The sequence below is a fragment of the Drosophila kikkawai genome, chromosome 3R (genome assembly GCF_030179895.1).
Source record: "Drosophila kikkawai strain 14028-0561.14 chromosome 3R, DkikHiC1v2, whole genome shotgun sequence".
In the NCBI taxonomy this organism is placed as follows: Eukaryota; Metazoa; Arthropoda; class Insecta; order Diptera; family Drosophilidae; genus Drosophila; species Drosophila kikkawai.
This window is the reverse complement of record NC_091731.1, coordinates 22,979,677-22,998,178: the sequence shown is the minus strand read 5'-3', so window position 1 is coordinate 22,998,178 and position 18,502 is coordinate 22,979,677. Positions and strand designations below refer to the sequence as shown.

The following is an 18,502-nucleotide window of genomic DNA, read 5'->3' as shown; positions in this document are numbered from 1 at the left end:
TCTGTGCGTAATATTTATTGTTTTTGCGAGTATATGTGTGTGTGTGTGTGGGCGTACTACGTGGGCGCTTGGCTGTGTGTGTGCGAATAACAGTTAATTGAGCACTCATCGATTTTTTATCCAGGCATATTGTTGTTGCCGCTCATTGTGGCGGCTACTGCTGCAAAAGCAACTTAAATTCATTTCACCTCGCGATCGCCTCGCCAGATAAAACCGTTGGAAAAGTTGCCAGCCGTCGTCATTAAGTTGATTTGCTGCCGCCTGATGCTGATGCTGGTGCTGTGATTTAATTTACCCATTCGCTGGCATTTGGATCGCTTTCGAGCTCCAGTTTCCTCTATTCCGTCCCATTGCCATTCCAAATGGGTTTCTCGTCGCCACCGGATTGGATTTTCCTCGCCGAAAATCGTATCGCTTTCGTTTTCACATCGGACCGCGTCAAAATGTTGCTTGTTTTTATGTTGGGCCGCGACCTAGGTTCGTACTAAAGCCGCCCCTTCCTCCAACCCCCTTGAAGCCCATTGCGAGCACCTGACTAATTAGTGTCGAGTTATTAACTTGATAATTATCGCTAGCCATGAGCGAGGTTCGCGGCAGGAGTATCTTGGGCATCACATTCAAGTTTCTATTGAAGAAAATACGTAGGATAACTTCATAAAGATCACCTTTAATGTTCATTAAAAGTTTAAATTTTAGTGATATCAATTGACTTTATGGTCTCTACTTTAATTTATAAAAATATCTATTATTTTAAATCAAATCTGCTGTCAAACAGCTTATCTTCTTATTAAAATAAATATATAACATCTCTCAGTTTCTGGATATCTGCCTAAATATGTCAAATCTTAATTATATTAACAGCTTAAATTAGGACAAACCCGATGTAGGAAGTTTGCCTGCAGTTGTATATTTCAGTGACTAAGAAATAACTCGGTTACCTTTGTTGTCTTTTCGTTAAACTCGTTTCGAACGCCGTATTGAAATACAGAAATACAGAAAAAAAAACAAAAAATAAAAAACATCAACCGTAATCCGAGCTTGACGCTGACAAAAAGCTTCGCTTTGTTTATATACATAGCGTCATAATCAAGCTTTGGACTCTGAAGTCACACGTAAATCTCTGCGCATTGAGACGTATCGATACGATTGGGTTCGACCTCAGCCGGGTCTTGGCGTACGCTTTTCCAATCAATGGCGGCGGCTGCTCCCCTTGATTCTTGGGAGAAAAACTACAACTCATTTCCATTTCAATGGCGTGGAACCCCGTGCACGGAGTTCTTAGGCCTCTAATGACCCTCGATTGATTTCCATTTGGGCAACCTTTCTCGTTTGTGTAATGCCGGAAGTCGTTATAAATTCTAATATCATGAAGATATCGTGTTGATAAAAGTGTTGCCTGTTTACCAGTTGGCTTCTGCCAGTTGGTCTGCAACTGCTGGCCAGTGTTCGTCCACCTTTAACAGCTGCCATTAGGAAGCAGGCACGCAGTCTGGCACAATGAATTATGTATTCCTTCGGGCAGGCAATGACTCAACCCCTGCCCAAAACCACCCAGTTTAACTCCCACTCCCATCCTCACTCCCATTCCGCCACCGGGTTGCATGCCTAACCCAACCAAAATGATTCATCAAAACTTGGCGTAGGCAGTTTATGCAGATTCCCTACCTTTATGTCCGCCAAATGGCTGTAACACATTTTCATTATGCTCTGCTCTCTCTCTCTCCCATTTTCTCCCGCTCTCCATTTACCATCACTTCCTGGCTGCCAGTGCGCCTGCGCATTGGAAAACCACTTTTCCAGAGCGGTAACTTGTACCTTGAGGTGTGTTTTCGCTTGCCAGGGCTGTAGGAGATACTTTGGAATAAACTTTAAAGTATAATTATAGAAGTTTCAAAACTTCATCGTATTTCAACAATAAAGTTTTCACCTCGGAGACAAATTGTCTTAAGAAATTTCCCATTTGCCCCGTCTTGTTAATTCAATTGGGCACACTTTCTTTCGATGATAATTGAAAGTTGGCTACCGTGAAAATTATATATCTTAATTCGCTGCGCATTGCATGTCCAGTTGAGTTGGCTTTTTCGGTATTCTTTTCTCATCTTGGAACTGCCAGTCCGTAAATTGGTTGGTTACCATATTGCGTGTTTGCTGATTGACCGCCACTAGATCATTAGCTCATCTGTGCGCGAATGTTAGGTAATGACTGCAACTATGTCTGATTGTGTCATTAACCTCGGAACGGGTTCTATGCGCTAGTAGTTGGAAAAATCGTTGCGTTTAGCGGCGAGGCTAATCTGCATAGAATGCGGATCGTCTTGGAAATGTCAACCCCCCAGGAAACCAGTTCCTCCACAGTGGCCAGTGGGCCAAAGCACGATTGGTAATTCGTTGTATTCGGGCGCATGCGTGACCGATCGTTGCTTTGGGTTTACTTTGTTCTCCCCTCGACTTGTTTACTTTTCGGTTATTGATCGGAGAGCGCACGATTCGATTTTCCGTCCGCTTATCATCACGCACACCACAGCGTAGAGCTAAATACTCGGGCTCTAGTCATAGGCTGTGTGTCATGCTGCCGTCGGCTATCAGCCGGAGCACAGTGCTCCAGTTTTGCTGAGTTGCAGAGGCTCTCTCTGAAAATCTGAGTATCGCTCAGTGGATTTCCAGCCGGACATTGCTGCATAGGATACCCTAACAGAGGGTCTCTTATTTCACTGCTCAGTGCACTTTGGAACTCTATAAAGCAGACAGCTCTTTTAAGTGTTTAATTTTTATAGGATAGTAAAACCAAGACTCTTTTAGGGTATTATATCTAGAAAGCTGAAAATGTTGTCTATAATTGTGAGTGACTTTTCCTGTAAACGAGTAAACTCTGATGAATTAATTTTATATTATTGAAGTGGGAATCTTTTACTATAGGAACATATCAGTAATTACAAAGTTTTTAAAAATACAATTCTTAGGAACTATATTCTTCAGACTCTCTTGATTCCGATTGTTTTACAAAAACGCATTTTCTCTTTTTACTTACAAAAAAAAAAAGGAGAGCCATTGCCGATTAGGAAATATAAATTGGTTTTTTAATTAAAAATTTAAATGTCGGCCAAACTTCCGTAGAAATTGCATACATAATTTCCGCCTAACATTTCCAATTTGGAGTGATGAATTAATTATTTAAAGAGCTAAATTAAACTAAAATATATTTAAATATATTTTTCTCATAGTTTAGTATCATTGCTGCTACCTAAAATTGCTAATATTTATTATAAATATTTATTCTTCCTATCGTTATAGGTTGTCTAAAGATTTTGTTTGTTTCTTTTTGTGTCGTTTTGTACGACTTTTGGGATTTGTAGATAAGACTCACTAAAGACATTTCTCTTTGATACTGTATTAGACATTATTGAAAATATGTACTTTCATATTTTTCGATATTATGTTATACAATTTATGGTCTTTTATTTATTGCTTAATATTTTTTGTGAATATATAGTAGCTTTTGTACCAGAATTAGTTGGTAATACCCCCACTTTACGATGTTTCTTTCTGTGTCTGAAAATCGGGGGCCCGCCGCTGGCGTTCTGCCGCTGCCACTGCCTATGCTGCGCGGACAGCGCCAGCATAACTGGCGGAGTGAGAGCGTGAGAGCATGAGCATGAGCGGAGCGCCCAACCGAGCTACACAGCGGCGCCACACATCGCCATCGACGGTCGACGACGCTGCTGCTCGCTACCCAGAGTGGAGTGACTACTCGTGGTTTCGTGCTACTCGGTCGGAGGAAATCGCCTTATCGTGTGTATCCCCCCGTGGAATTTGAATTTGAATTCTTTATTTCTGCGTTTCCCAAGTCGCTTTGTTCGGAGTCGCGTACGATAAAGCAGTTGTAAAGCTGAAAGTCGTCGTGGATTTGCTTTGCACTTTTGCACGCGACTAATTGCCAAATCGATAAGTCCTGGGCCAGAGGCAAGGGAAACTCACCACACCCACTTGGCCCGAATGCCATCTCGCGAAGGGAAAGGGCCGTGTGCCTTTCCATTTCCAGTTTAGTGCGTGAAGTGCATTTCGAAATCATTTTTGTGTGAGAATTTAGTTTGGCTCGGTGGCTGGCCTGCCTTGTGTTTTTTGTGCTTAATAAAATTATCAATTGTTTACGCTTTGACGCTGGAACAAGGCCTGCGAAAGTATCCGACAGATACAGTTTATAATATACTTGATACAAGGGATTTTCCACCTTGGATTGACGAAGATTTATGTTTTGAAAAGGTAATTGGCGTTTTCATCAGCGAATTTATCTGCCCAAGGCGGCCACCAGTTTGAGTTTGTTTTGGAAAATCGATTTTTACAACGAGAGCGAGCACGAGAACTGCTCTCTTTTCCGCCTCTCAGCTGTTTCTCAGCCAGAATTTCGGGGGTGGTGTTGGTGGTGGTGTGAGGTTGTCTTCCAGCGCCGTTTCCTTGACACGCTACCTTTACCCGCAGATATCCGTTTTTTTCTGCGGGCTGTGTGCAATTGATTCCGTTCCCCAATTGCCCGCCACTGAGTCACTGGCCCGCGTTCCCCAAGATTTAGTTTTGAAGCGGCCCAAACGGTCGCAAATGCCTTTTCGAAAGCACAACAGCTGCTAGCTGGTGAAAGAGGGTTGTTCCATGCGGTGACCATCCTCGGGGTTGCCGGGAAAGTTTCTGCAAGGAAACCCCTTAGGTTTGGCTTTTATTTATGGGTGTCGACCCTTTTGGATCACCCCCAAGGAGTGCAGTGCGATGCCTTCTGTTAATTGAACACGTATGCAATATTTATGGAGTTTCAGTACTAATCAGATTGCTTGCCACACCGCAAGAAAAGCTGTTGCCATGTCTGTTTCATACTTGGTGAATCATGTGCACTGGGAACCAAGTTCATATGTTCTTTTTAAAGCTTTTTACTCATTTATTGTTTAGCTAGAACTAAAAATATGATTATATTAGAGAGAAATCAACTTGTTTTTGAGTGTAGTTACCTCACAGAAATCTCTTGAATTTTAATATTATTTAAGTTGCCCATAGAGGCGATAAGAATCTTGTTAAACCGACAGGCATATCAAGTGTTTTTTAAACCAACATAAACCAAATTCTTTACAGATTATTCTGTATATAAAGATAACAAAGATACCCCATTAAAGAAAGTCTCCCTTGGTGGAATACTGTGTCGGAGAATTTTTTGGTACCCTGGAATATGTTGCTTTTAAAACCACTTTTCGGAACCTAAAAAATGATCAAATATCCCATTGATTGATCAATTTTAATCACATTTTTCTCTATTCAGTCCCATGGTGCCGCCTCTCATATGTAATGCCTTAGAATAATGACAAATTGTTTTGGACAAAACTAAATATGGGCGCCCCTCGTCGAGAAAGAATTCAATTGAATGAGAAATAAATTTCATTACTTATGGCTTGCCAAAGTCGCATGTAAAGTATTTATAACCCGTACATATTGCACGGTGAATAAATGGAGGCCATATATGACAGCCCAGAGGCGTCGCCGCCCACATGCGAAGTTGCCGCAGAGATATAATAATAACTCTGAAGCAATATGTGTCGACGAGATACATATGTACATATGTGCACGTTCTCCAAGCTTCGCTCTTGTTTTTGCCCCTCGGCTGTCCCGGTCCCAGCGTAAACAGTTTTGAATTACAAAAGCACTTTTACTGTCTGCAAGCGGTTTTTCTCTACTTTCCGGCCGACGGAATGCCACACCTGCTGGCCATCCATTGATCTATGTTTGGCCTGGTGAGTTGGCCACATTCAAGATCAATTTGTTGGAATGCCGCTCGACATGTGTAGAACCACTTAGTTAGGCTATTTCCACTCATCCCGCCCGCTGCTGTTGTTTGTTTTTATGGAAACTAATGTAAAGACATTTTCGAATTTGGGTTAAAAATGTGTGAATGAAATATTGAATCGGTCCTCAAACGCACACTATCAAGAACAGGCAAGCCAACGTGCCCGGGGGATTCGGGGCAGTGCTGCTCTTTTGGAGTCACTTGGCATAGATTGGTAATGCCACTCGAAGACCCGCCACACAGACAGAATACATAGATAGGGGCCAGGAAACTGGGTCATTTGCTTGGCGTCTGTCTTGTTTAAATACTTGTGCTTGATTTATTGGGGACTTTGTAAAGTTGATTAATCAAATTGACTCGTGTGCTCAGTTTATTTCTGGTTTCGTTTTTGTCCACTGCATTTTTTTGTCGATTTTTCTCACATTTTCATTTGAGTTTGGGATTGTCTTCCTCTGAAGTCGAAGCCTTTGTAAGCTTTGTCAAATTTATAGCCCCTAAGGGGGAATGCATATGATGATATTGTGGAAATATATGTTGCATAACTAATGCAAGCATGTATGCATATGGGACTCTACAATCTCCGCCTTTGTGTAGGTAGATAAAGCTTCATTAAGCCGCTTTCAGAGAAGCAAAACCGGACTTGTAAAAGGTAAAGGATCCTATAGGGAGCCACACCTCGTGTGAAATCCGCTTATAGGCGTAGGCGTGCCTATTCTGTTCTGCTTAAATGCGATTCTCGGTAGGAATACCCATTGTCCCTTTAATTGTCTATGCAAAGCCCCTTTGCATCGTTATTTTTTATGGATTATCTGTTAATTATTGCTTATTGGCTTTCCCAAAGCTTCCGTTTCATGCAGTTTCTTTCTCTTTTCGCTGATTAGCTACCAACAAACGGAGCCGACGACGCCAATTTAATGGCTCCTCTCGTCTCGACAATGTCTGATAATTGTGGGGGAAGCGAGATACTTAAAGGTGCCGCGGGAGTCGGAGTGCCATAAGACATTTGCCTGGAATTCCGCGTCACTTTATAGCCGTTGTGCGAACATTTTTCCCATTTGTTTGTGGCGGCCATAATGATATACCCGAGGCCATGGCATCTTTTTCCTACGAATGTGAATTGAAAATTACTTTGCTGGGTCTTTTTTATTAGGTTTTTGTTTTCTCTTTTTTTTTTGTCTAGTGTTTTTTGTCTTTTAAGCGATTACACACTAACTTCCACCATTATTTAAAGCGATGGTGTTTTTTTTACAATCCCATGACGCATCGAATCGCCAAATTGTATGCCATTTTCGCACAACAGCAATTGATGATACGCTCCAAGAGCTTACAGAATATTATGCACTGGCCATGGTGCACTTCCGTTCCATTTGAAATCAGTGAGATGCCTAACTGCTATATCCAGCAAATAGAATGCACTAAAAAATAGTTCTGCAAACTAAAATCTCAAGAGAAAATTTTATTATGACTATCTGAATAAATTATCTCTTGAGTACAATGCAAATGGGGGTGGTTGTATCTGAGATCAGTAAAGGTTAATTAAGCTTGATTGTACACCAATATGTAGTTTATATATATTTATTTTTCAGTTATCATTTAACAATTTGAATGTTAAATTTAAGTTTATTTTATTTGTTGCCAGATGCTAATAATTTTCTTGTAATTTTCTGTCGTTGCAGGTAAGCTTAATTTTACACAGAGCGGAAATGCGTGCGTCCCGCATCCGCATCCCATATGGCCACGAGCAATCGATTGACGGTTCAAGGTCAAGAGATCTGCCCACATGCAATGGTTGGGTATTAAAAAGCGGCCATATCTCTTACAGAAAATGCTTGGAACGAGCGCTGCGTGCTCGAGTGCCTAAAACCCGGCCCAGGCTGCAGACACGTCGAGCTATGTTCAAGAGTTTCGATATTTAAAGAAATCTGTGCTTGCAGTTTAAGTAATCGATCGAGCTTAATGAGTCTTTAAAAACTGGTCTCTTAACCCCTATCCCAGCGAAACAGACTTTCAGAATTAAAAAAAATAGCTTGGGTTATTTCTTAGCTTAAAATGAAGAAACTGCTTACACCGAAGCCTCCTACAATCCAATCAATAACTCCACTTTTGACTTACTTTTCAAGTATTTTATTTCCGTTGCATGGTCATTAGTAAACCAAACACTTATCCCCGTTGTTCATCGGTGTGCCCAGAGCACAGCCAAACTCCCGTCCGAACTCCGCATTGTTGCTCAGTGGCCCATTCACGTCCCAACGCTCCGGTGTGTGTTGCATCAGGGGCATCGAGTTCAGGATGGCTTCCTGGTTGTCCTTCGCCGAGCACCGTGACTGCGCAAAGTAGAGAAAGAACAACTGCGTGTTGTTGAAGTTCAGCTGGGGAAGAGTTTCCTTCATCAGGATTGGATTTGGTCTGTAGTCCTGCTGCTCCAACCATTCCAAATAGGCCTTGAAAGCAATGTTGAGACCACTGCCCTCTGCTATAATTTCCCTAAGCCTTGTGTCGCTCCGGAACTCTCCTGGTTCATTGTACAAGTAGTTACTGTACTGGGCCCGCTGGCATTCGCTGGCGTTTCGATATCCCGCCAAGGTCAGCTCATTCCACTGGTTCAATCCCTCGTCGACAAAAGCCTGGACCAAGGTACTGGCCAAACGCTGACCCAACAAGGCGTATTTGAGGGCTTTGGGATAGTAGTAGTTGTAGTAAGGATGCTGGAGTAGACCCCATCCAACTAGAATGGCCTGCTGGCGTACAGACAACGAAGTACGTACTTCGAAGGCATCTAAGAGACCATCCAAGCTCGGACCATTATCAAGTTCCCTTAATCTTTCAAACTGCTGGTCGGATCGATATTTAAGAACATTCTCTAAACGGCTCCAGTAGTCCTGCCGTTTGTGGAACTGCAAGTCGGAGAGATCCAAATTCTTGTAATTTGGAAAAATAACTCGATATTGCGACAGCCTGGTCCTGGCCGCCCTTCGATCGCTCTCTTCTAGCCACTCCGCATGCATTTGCTGCTCAAAAGCTTTGACCACATCACTAAAAACTGCATCTACGTCATGTTTGGCATTGTCTCGCTGCACCTGACGCTGGAACATCTCGCCCAGAATTTGGGGAAAGAGATGCTGCGTGATTTGGACGCACTGGCGAGCGCGCTGCGAAGGAGGTTCTTCCGGTGGCTGGTTGAGCTCGTTGAGTGCTACGTAGATAATGTACCAACTAAGAGTTATGTGGTTGTTGGACCTCACAGTCCTTATAAGATGCTTTATATATTCCGGTGACTTAAGGTAGACTTGACCCGTGTATAGGTTCTCCAAGATTATCTCCACAAATAATTTAAAATCCAACAGATTACCCATTTCGTTGGTGAGATCGATGAGGGTCATTCCCTCCTTTCGTCGGTTTAATTGTCTCTGAGCAGTTCGAGACCGAGCTCCGTAAAGGGAAAGTGCTCTGGGCAATTCATCTTCGGGCTCTTGAATATCTTCCACTCGTATTCCCTTGCAGAGTTCAAATTCAAAACGCACTATGTCTCCCCCAAAACGACACGCCTCACCAGAGTCCATGGCAAACCAATCCTGCATGTTTTCCGCCACCTGTTCCTGCACCTTCTCATATATCTCATCCTTCACCCGAACTCCGTGGGTGACAAAAGCATTACAGTGCTCTTCCGGAATAATGGTGAGCTTGGGCTCCCCAAAGTATATGCTGTTACTCTTCGCCTGCTGCAGGCTCTGGTCGATTTCCAGTCCCAAAAGTATATCCAATCCGTATTTCCTTCTCAATTCGGCAAGAGTTTGTAGCCACTGGCGGTTATGTTGCCAATGGGAGTTCTCAACATTGCGCAATCCTCCATTGTCCTGGAGGATCTTCATCAGGAAGCGGCGTCGTTCGGAAGCATTTCCCTCCACGGCTACACAGGATTCGTAAAATGCACGAACTTTCCTCACATTCGCTAAACTTTGGCCACTGTAGCCGTTTGGATGATGCTGCGGTGGCAACGGTTCCGTGAGAAGCTGCTGCAACTGTTCCGAGATACGGTTCTCCATTAGTTCTTGGGCGGTGTACAGGCTGTGATACTCTCCCCAGTTGCCGCAGGCGAACTCAAAGAAATCCGTGCAGGGATCCGCACTCAGGTTCATATACCTTTGCATATCCGAGGACATCCGTTGGCGCACTATTTGCTCGTCTCGATAACCCGGCTTGTTTCTCGGGGGGACTCCAGTCACCCCGAAAAGCTGGATGCCATACAATAGCAGTGTTAGAAGCGCACTCCACTCAGTGATTCTCGAAGATCTCATCTTGGCGTTTAGGAATAGACTAAAATGCGCAGCTCAGAGGTTTGATGATAGACAGACCTGAGAGCATCTGGTCTATAGCGTTCTCATCACCTACGGCTTATCGCCGCAGCTCGGAAATTAGCGGGAGAAGTAAACAAGCCTAGAACTTGGCATTGGGAGATAAACAAAAACAGTCGCTTGGAGATAGCCTAAGTTCAATAAAAATTGATTTTCACTTTCAAGGAAACTAATAGTTTACCGCCAATAATAAGTCAATAGCTCCAGTTGTATCATATTTATTTTCTAGTTTTTTTTTTTTTCATTGGCATCAGTAAACCAAGCACTTGTCTCCGCTATTCATCGGCGTGCCCAGAGCACAACCAAACTCTCGTCCGAACTCCGCATTGTTGCTCAGTGGTCCATTCACGTCCCAACGCTCCGGTGTGTGTTGCATCAGAGGCATCGAGTCCAGGATGCCTTCCTGGTTGTCCTTCGCCCAGCACCGTGACTGTGCAAAGTAGAGAAAGAAGAGCTGCGTGTTGCTGAAGTTCAGCTGGGGAAGAGTTTCCTTTTGGAGAAGGGGACCCAGCCTGTAGTCCTGCAGCTCCAGCCACTCCAAATAGGCCTTGAAGGCAATGTTGAGACCACTGCTCTCGGCTATGATTTCCCTAAGCCTTGTGACATTCCGGAACTCTCCTGGTTCATTGTACAAATAGCTACTGTACTGAGCCCGCTGGCATTCGCTGACGTTCCGATATCCCGCCATGGTCAGCTCATTCCACGGGGAGGTGGCTTGTGGGTGACGGTTCCATCCCTCGTCGTCGAAAGCCTGGACCAAGGCACTGGCCAAACGCTGACCCAACAAGGCGTATTTCAGCGCCCTGGGATAGTAGTAATTGTAGTAGGGAGGTTGGAGGAGTCCCCATCCAACTAGAACTGCCTGCTGGCGGGGAGCCAACGCTGTCCGCACCTCGAAGGCATCCAGGATGCCATGCAAGTCCTGGCCAAAATCGTTACCGTTTAAGCTTTCAAACTGCCGTCTGGAGCGATATTTGAGCACAATCTCCAAGCGACGCCAGTAGTCGTCCTGTTTCTGAAACTGCAAGTCGGAGAGGTCCAAACTCTGGTAGTCCGGAAGCAGGGCGCGATACTGGGAGAGTCTGGTCCTCACCGCCCTTCGATCGTTCTCGTCCAGCCATTCCACACGCATCTGCTGCTCGAGTGCCTTGATTACATCGCGAAAAACTGCGTCCAGATCATGTTTGGCATTATCTCGCTGCACCTGGCGCTGGAACATCTCGCCCAGAACTTGGGGAAAGAGGCGCTGCGTTATTTGGGCGCACTGGCGAGCGCGCTGTGAAGGAGGTTCCTCCGGAGGCTGGTTGAGTTCGTTGAGTGCTACGTATATAATGTAGCCACCAATAGTCAGTCGGTTGGTGATCTTCACTGTTTGTATCAAATGCTTTATGTATTCCGGGGAACGCAGGTATACTGAATTCGCATATGGATTCTCCAGGACTAGCTCTACAAACATCTTAAAGTCCAACACATTCCCCATTTCATTGGTCAGTTCGTTGAGATTCGTCCCTCCCCTTTGGCGGTGTAATCGATTCTGGCCTGTTCGCGAGCGAGCTCCTAAAATTTGGCCGGCAATGGGCGGCGGAAACTCCTCCTCGGACATTTGAATATCCTGCTCCCTCAATCTCTTGCAGAGTTGAAATTCGAAACGCACAATGTCTCTGGCAAAGCGGTCAGCCTCTCCTGTGTCCACCCCGAACCAATCCCGTATGTTCTCAGCCACCTGCTGTTGGACCCGCTTGTAGACCTCGTCCGTCACTTGTGCCCCCTTGGCGGTCACCGCATTGCAGTGCTCCTCGGGAATTAGCGTGAGCTTGGGCTCTCCGAAATATATGCTATTCCCCTGCATATTCTGCAGGTTCAGATCGATTTCCAGTCCCAGCAGAATGTCCAATCCGTATCTCCTCTTCACATCAGCCAGAGTATGAACCCAATGGCGGTTCTGCTGCCAGTTGGAGTTTGGAACATTGCGCAGTCCGCCATTCTCTTTCAGAATCTTCGTGAGAAAGCGACGCCTTTCTCCAGCATTCGCCTCTACGGCCACGCAGGATTCATAGAAGGCTCGAGCTTTCCTCACATTCGCCATACTGGGTTCACTGTAGCCGTTTGGGTGACGCTGCGGCGGCAGTGGTTGTGTGAGCAGCTGCTGCAACTGGTCCGAGATCCTGGTCTCCATTACTTGCTGGGCGGTGTACAGCTCCCCAAGACGCAGCTGCCGCTTCTGGTAGTCTCCCCAGTGACCGCAGGCGTACTCGAAGAAATCCGTGCAGGGATCGGCGCTTTGGTTCATGTACTTTTGCATGTCCGAGGCCATCAGTTGGCGGGCCATGTGCTCCTCTCTGGTATCCGGCTTGGCTCCACCCTGCATTTGCATTCGAGTCATACTGTTAATGCTATTGTACCGGGCTCCAGTCACGACGGAATGCTCGATTCCGTAGAGGATCAGCCACTTGAGGAGCACACTCATACAAGCGCTTCTGCTAGCTCCCATCTTGGCGTTAAAAAATCGACTGAGCTGCGGTGTTTCGAGGCTTGATAAGCGACGGATCGGAAGCTTCCACAAGCTGGGACTTGAACCTGCGAGAATTGGGTCAAGTTCGCTCTCAGTCCCTGGAGGTTATCGCACCCAGCGGGGCTTTGAAATCCGCGAGAGAAGTAAACAAACCTGGCCTCACGAGCCGAGAACTTGGCATTGATGGGAAATCAACACGAATCCCTTGGTGACAAGGTTTTCCTCCTATCAACGAATGTTGTAATTCCGCCGTCCGAGAAGAAGGGGGTATAGTCTTTCCCAGAAATATAATCATTTCGCAATGTGTTTGTATATTAACTAGCAACAGGAAAACTAGCCGAGTGATTTTAGACATTTCTTTCCTTAGAAAAACTTTCAATAAATTAATAGGAAAAGTCGTAGGATTTATTTGTAAATGCTTTAGGAACAGGATATATTTATATTGTTATCTTTTTAGTATATACTGCACTTGGTGGCGGGATTCATTGGCGACCCAATCGGGCACCGAAAGTCTCTAGCAAACTCTGCCGAATTCCTTAAAGGCCCGTTCACTCGGAGCCGCGTCCAGGAGTGATTTTGTCGGGCACTGTATAGCCATCCTCCGATTGCCATCTGGTCGTCTTTAGGACGAAACTCCTCCAGATCGCAGTACTGCTGGGCGTAGGCCACGAAGAAGAGAGCGGTATTTGTGTAATTCACTCCCGGCAGTGTCTCATTGAGTAGCATGTCCAAGTCGTTGTTGGGCTCCTGAAATCCCAGCCAGGTGAGATAGGCCTGAAAGGCAACGTTCAGGGCTGCACTGTCCTTGATCAGCTGTCTGGTGGCGGTTAAGTTAGCTCTTAAATAGTGTTCTACCTGGCGGCTGAAGCAGTCACTTCGTAGATGGTACTTCCAGGCGGTTTCGCCATCCCAGTTATCGCGCTCAAGCAACCCCACCGACCAGTGGAGATCATCGAAAGCTGTCACCAGCTGCCTAGCCAGCTTCAAGCCCAGAGTGGCATAGCGGAAGGGGTGGCCATAGTGATGGTTGTAGGCTGGCGGCTGGAGCAGGGCCAATCCCATATCCAAGCGGCGCTGCACCGGTCGGAGGCGAACCCTGGCTTCAAAAGCCTCTACGGGATCGTGGGGTGTGAGGGGGAACTCCTCGAAGAGCTGATTCATTCGCTGCGACTGAACAGCTTCCAAGAGTTGACGCAGATTGCTCCAATAGTTGGCGCGCTCCAGCTGCAGCTTCAAGGCAGAAGGGTGCTCGTAGCTGGGCAATTGCAGCTTTAGATCTTGAAGCTTCCTCTGGGCCACCCGTCGACTGACATCCTCCAACCATTCAGCACTCAGACTTTTCCTCAGAGCCATTTGTAGTATCTCAAACAGCCTGTCCAGGTCTTTCCTCGTATCATCAGCGCCAAACTGCCGAGCATACAGTTCTCCCAAAGCGCTGGGCATCAGTTCCTTGATGCGCTCCAAGCACAATCCTTTCCTCATCTTAGGTCGTTCATCCATGGGAAAATTAAGAGCGGATATCGCTCGGTACATAATATAATTGGCCACCAGACTCATATTGTGAGCAGCCACTGTGCGCTTTAGCTGGCAATAGTATTCCGGAGCAGCCATGTAGACGGGCTTGAAGATAACCTGATCATAGCTGGCGGTCACATAGGATTCCAGGTTTAGGTCAAATATCTGGCCGAGCTCGGACAGAGTCTTGCGGGTGTAGTTCGCCTCGTACAACTGCTTCTCGGCGTCCCAGGGGTTCAAGGAGCCACCTCTCATACTGCCGCAAAGCTCGTGCTCAAAGGTGAGAATGTCAGCGGCCAGGCGGGCGGATTCCTCATTGCCCAAGGCCAGCCAGGTAGTCAGTTCACGGGCCACTCGGCGCTCCAAAGGTGCATAGATTGAGTCCCTGATGTCCGAGCGATTTTGGATGCACAGTTCCCGGGGAATCAGAGTGCTGGGCTCGCTCAGGTACAGGCTGTTTTCAAAGATGCTTTCATAGTTATATCCCACCCGGAGTCCGATGAGGATGTCCATTCCGTAGCGACGTCGCAGTCCACCTAGAACCCTAAGCCAGTCGTAATCGTGGTGGTGCACTGCCCACTGAGATCCAGGAACCGCTGGGAAGCCACCGTTTTGGTTGATAAATTCGCTGAGGAACTGCTGCTGCTGCTGGCTCTGCTCAGCCTGTGCCGCCAGGCAGGACTTGAAGAACTCCTTAGCTTGTCGCGCTAGGGGGCTGTCCTCTCGCACGACGCTCTCCTGTATGAGCAGGAGGAGTTCCCTGTCTATCTGCTGATCATGTTGCTCCTGGGGCGTGGATATCGATCGCCAATTGCCACAGGCATACGCATAAAAGTCCACACAGGGATCGATGCTATTGTTTACATAGCTGCGCATCTCCTGACCTTTGGTTCGTCTCACCGTCTTTTCCGTTTGGTAGATGCGCTGAAAAGCCGGTGCATCCTCCCCAGAAGCCGGGACAATCTGCTGGAGAACTGCCAGCCAGAGCAGCCCCAACCACAGGAGCAGTCTCATCGAAGTTGTGTCCGACATGTTGCCGGAGCTCGGTGAAGCTATCGACTGCCTGCCGCACAGGCAGTGGCAATCTGGCTCGCGGTTTCGAGGCAGCTCACACAGAGAGAGAAATAGAGAGAGAGAGAGGCGGTTGATATGGTCGGGGTCAATTGAGGTTATCGGACGGAAAAGGCGTAGAGAGTGATTCGTTGGCTTGGAACCCTTTTAAACATGACAGAATCTCGCTTGAGTCATCCATCATCTTACGCAATAGGTTCTGGTATACTCTCTTAAACATTTATTGAAAAGTTAAGTTGTCAATTTAGAATAAAAACAGGGAGAAAGAGAGGAAATATAACAATTAATAATTTTTTGTTTGTTTCTTTCTCTGCATAAGCCGATGACATAGTAAATTCCAAAAGAATGATTGCATTAATAATCCAATATTATATAGCAATGTTTTTTTTTTGTTTTTTCAAAATGCGCTTTTATACTCTACAGGAATCTTATCAAATTCGTTGTTTTTTTTTCGGAAATAACAATAAAGATAATCTTAAATTAATAAACTTTCAATGTGCCGTTTTAAATTAGGAAACAACTGCGGGAAAGAAATGTTTTTAATAATTAATAATGGTTATCCCTTTGTGTCTGGCGCATTAATTTATAAGTGTTATACTTGTAAAGTCAGGATATAAAATAAATCAAACCAAATCAAAAACGATGGTATTAGTTTTGAAAGAACCTTTTATTCCTTTCAATATAAAGGAATCCGTCGTCATCCGTTTTAGATTCCAAGTAAAGAGTCTAAATCTTAAGAATTAACCCAAAAGATCAACAAAAACTCGAGGCAATAAATGACAAGTGCAGGAAAACCTTTTATTGGGTAGACTGGTAGAATACATATAGTATGGAGTTTGGAGGGCATCGGGACTCCTCTCAGTAGAGGGTGCACTTAAAGCGGGCATTCAGATTGTCCTCGCGGGTGCAGCCATAGGCATTGGTGAACTGCTGTGAGTTGGACAGGGCTGTGTTGATGCGCAACTGCTCCGGCAGCTCATCGAATCGGTCCACGGTGTCCGGGTAATCGGAGCAGTACAGCTGTGCGTAGCCCAGGTAGAATAACTGATTGTGGTTGCGGTCCAAGAGCGGCAACTGCTCTCGCTGATATATAACCGGGGTTTCGGCCGCGTTCTTCAGCCACTGTTGGTAGGCGCGATAGGCAATATCCAAAGCTCCATTGTCGGCCACCACCCGGCGGAGCAGTTCCTTGTCCTGCACTGGCTTCTCCTTGTACTGGACAAAAATGGCGTACTGCTCTAGGAAGCACTGCGAGCGCCGCGAGTACGAGCTCTCCGATATGCCGTCCCACCAATTGTTTTGGTAACCATAGGCATCATATCGCCGGCCAACGCCATCGAATCCGTGCAGCATCTGGCGGGCTAGGAGCACACCTAGAGTGGCGTACTTTAGGGCATTCGGATAGGCGGGATCCCAGAAGAAACGAGCCTGCAGGAAAGTGATGGGCACCTGGATACGGTTTTTTTGCAGCTCGTAGTGCGGAAGCTTGTAAACCTCGTCTTCGGTCACCGGTTCCTCCATCAGCTTGGCCAAGGCGCGCTGTGTGTGCCACTGGAGCACTGCCACCAGATTCGGGTAGAAGCTATCCGCGTGCAGGTTGAGTCCGTGGACCTGGCGGATCAGCTGGCTGTCGTCGTGGGTGCGGAACTGCAGCTTCAGGGCCTCCAGCTTGCTGATTGCCTTCTGCCGTGTCTCCAGCGAGAGCCAGTGCAGCCTTTCGGAGGCCTGCAGGTCCTCTCGGAACACACGCTTGATGTCCGACCAGGTGGACTGCAGCTCGTTAATCATCTGCATGTGGTTGTAGTTACGGTGGAACAGGCTCTCCAGCTGCTGGGGGAAGTAGCGCTGGGCCAGCTGGATGCACCAGATATCCGGGGACTGGGATTGCGGCACACGAGCGCCGTCCAGGGCTTCCAGGGCTTTCCACATAGTGTAGTTGGCCAGCTGCAGCTTGTGCGTTGTCCGGATCACGTCCACCAAGTTGGATAGATAGTCCTCTGGCGTCTCGTACAAGTCCATATATAGGTTGTCGTTAAAGATCACCTGCAGGTAGCGAGTCACATCCACGTATTTGCCGTAGGCGGCCTTCATTTCATTGGCCGTCCTCTGCCGAGTGGTTTGCTCCAGCGTGAGGGCGGCATTGTGGGGCAGACCCTTGGCCAGCTGCTGTTCGACATGTAGCACCTGCTCGGCTACCTCCTTCAGCCAGCGATCAGGTTGCTCGGGGAAGTAAAGCTTCAGCTTATTCATAATGGAACGTTCGTATAATTCCCGAGTGCCTTCGAAGTGGTCATCCAAGTAGTGGCGTCGGGGCATGGGAAACTTGGGAGCTCCTATCTTCAGACGGTGCATCTTTTCCTCCTTGTAGTCCAGGACCACCTCCAGGCCGATAAAGATGTCCACGCCCAGCTTGCGCTTAAGATTGGCCGCCACCTGCAGCCACTCGTACTCGTGTATGTACCAGGAGCCAACCCTAATCTCCGGCCAGCCTCCCCTAAAGTCCGCAACCTCGAAAAGGGTCTTTAATGCGGATTGCGTGTCGTTCGCCTGCCGCCGGCACGAGCCAAAAAAGTTCTTTAGCTGGCGATCAGCGCTGTTCTCGGGTCCACGCGTGGCACCCTTCAGCATATCAGCGCTCTTGCGGATGTACAGCTCCTGGAGTTCCTCCAGGTAGTTGGTCTTCTGCCTAGAGATTTGGGCCGGGTGCAGGCGTGGCCAGTTGCCACAGGCAAAGTTGTAGAAGTTCTGGCAGGGCTCCTCCTTGTTCTCGCTCATGTAGGCCTTGATGTGCGCCGCCTTGGCCAGGCGCAGGATGTCGATGGTGTAGTTGGCGGTCCCAGAATTCAGCACGGCGGCATTGGCAAGGCCAATGGCAGTCAGTAGGACTCCCAGCAGGAGTCTCAGTGGTTGGCGTGCCATAACTATACGCGGTTTTAGCAATTCCGAGTGATGTGCCTTGTGTGGTTCGAGTGATTGCCGAAACGAAACTGAGCGAGAATCGAGAGATGCGTCGATTTTTGACTTGAACGGAGGCTTATCGTCATCGCCACCGCCACCGCTTGATTGGTTAATTAGTCCCATTAACCGCTGCAGTGTATTTGCTCAGCCTCTCAATTACGCGACTGACCTAAAATTCTAATTCCAGTGCTCATTTTCATCTCGCTCTCGCGCACTTGACCCTCAAGGTAGCCGCTCTCAGTTCCCACTCTTTCGTATAAATGTGAGGCTAAT

At 46.9% G+C, this 18,502-nt stretch overlaps 4 protein-coding genes across 4 annotated transcripts; all 4 read right to left on the bottom strand.

Moving 5' to 3' along the window:
- Nucleotides 1-7,922: 7,922 nt before the first annotated feature.
- On the bottom strand, nt 7,923-10,114 carry LOC108083673 (endothelin-converting enzyme homolog). The gene has a single exon (XM_017179550.3). It carries the CDS (start codon nt 9,979-9,981, stop codon nt 7,966-7,968), a length of 2,016 nt encoding a protein of 671 aa, XP_017035039.2. The 5' UTR covers nt 9,982-10,114; the 3' UTR covers nt 7,923-7,965.
- Nucleotides 10,115-10,375: 261 nt separating this feature from the next.
- On the bottom strand, nt 10,376-12,665 carry Nepl13 (Neprilysin-like 13). The gene has a single exon (XM_017179548.3). The coding sequence runs from the start codon at nt 12,662-12,664 to the stop codon at nt 10,424-10,426; it is 2,241 nt and encodes a 746-aa protein (XP_017035037.1). The 5' UTR covers nt 12,665; the 3' UTR covers nt 10,376-10,423.
- A 362-nt stretch (nt 12,666-13,027) lies between these two features.
- On the bottom strand, nt 13,028-15,363 carry Nepl14 (Neprilysin-like 14). Its single transcript, XM_017179551.2, has one exon. It carries the CDS (start codon nt 15,230-15,232, stop codon nt 13,139-13,141), a length of 2,094 nt encoding a protein of 697 aa, XP_017035040.1. The 5' UTR covers nt 15,233-15,363; the 3' UTR covers nt 13,028-13,138.
- A 681-nt stretch (nt 15,364-16,044) lies between these two features.
- Nucleotides 16,045-18,271, bottom strand: Nepl15 (Neprilysin-like 15). Its single transcript, XM_017179549.3, has one exon. The coding sequence runs from the start codon at nt 18,188-18,190 to the stop codon at nt 16,130-16,132; it is 2,061 nt and encodes a 686-aa protein (XP_017035038.1). The 5' UTR covers nt 18,191-18,271; the 3' UTR covers nt 16,045-16,129.
- Between the last annotated feature and the right edge of the window lie 231 nt (nt 18,272-18,502).

Bases quoted from the DNA above. Each gene is read 5' to 3' on its own strand.
- Nepl14 (XM_017179551.2), bottom strand. From the start codon at position 15,232: ATGTCGGACACAACTTCGATGAGACTGCTCCTGTGGTTGGGGCTGCTC.
- Nepl15 (XM_017179549.3), bottom strand. From the start codon at position 18,190: ATGGCACGCCAACCACTGAGACTCCTGCTGGGAGTCCTACTGACTGCC.
- Nepl13 (XM_017179548.3), bottom strand. From the start codon at position 12,664: ATGGGAGCTAGCAGAAGCGCTTGTATGAGTGTGCTCCTCAAGTGGCTG.
- LOC108083673 (XM_017179550.3), bottom strand. From the start codon at position 9,981: ATGTCCTCGGATATGCAAAGGTATATGAACCTGAGTGCGGATCCCTGC.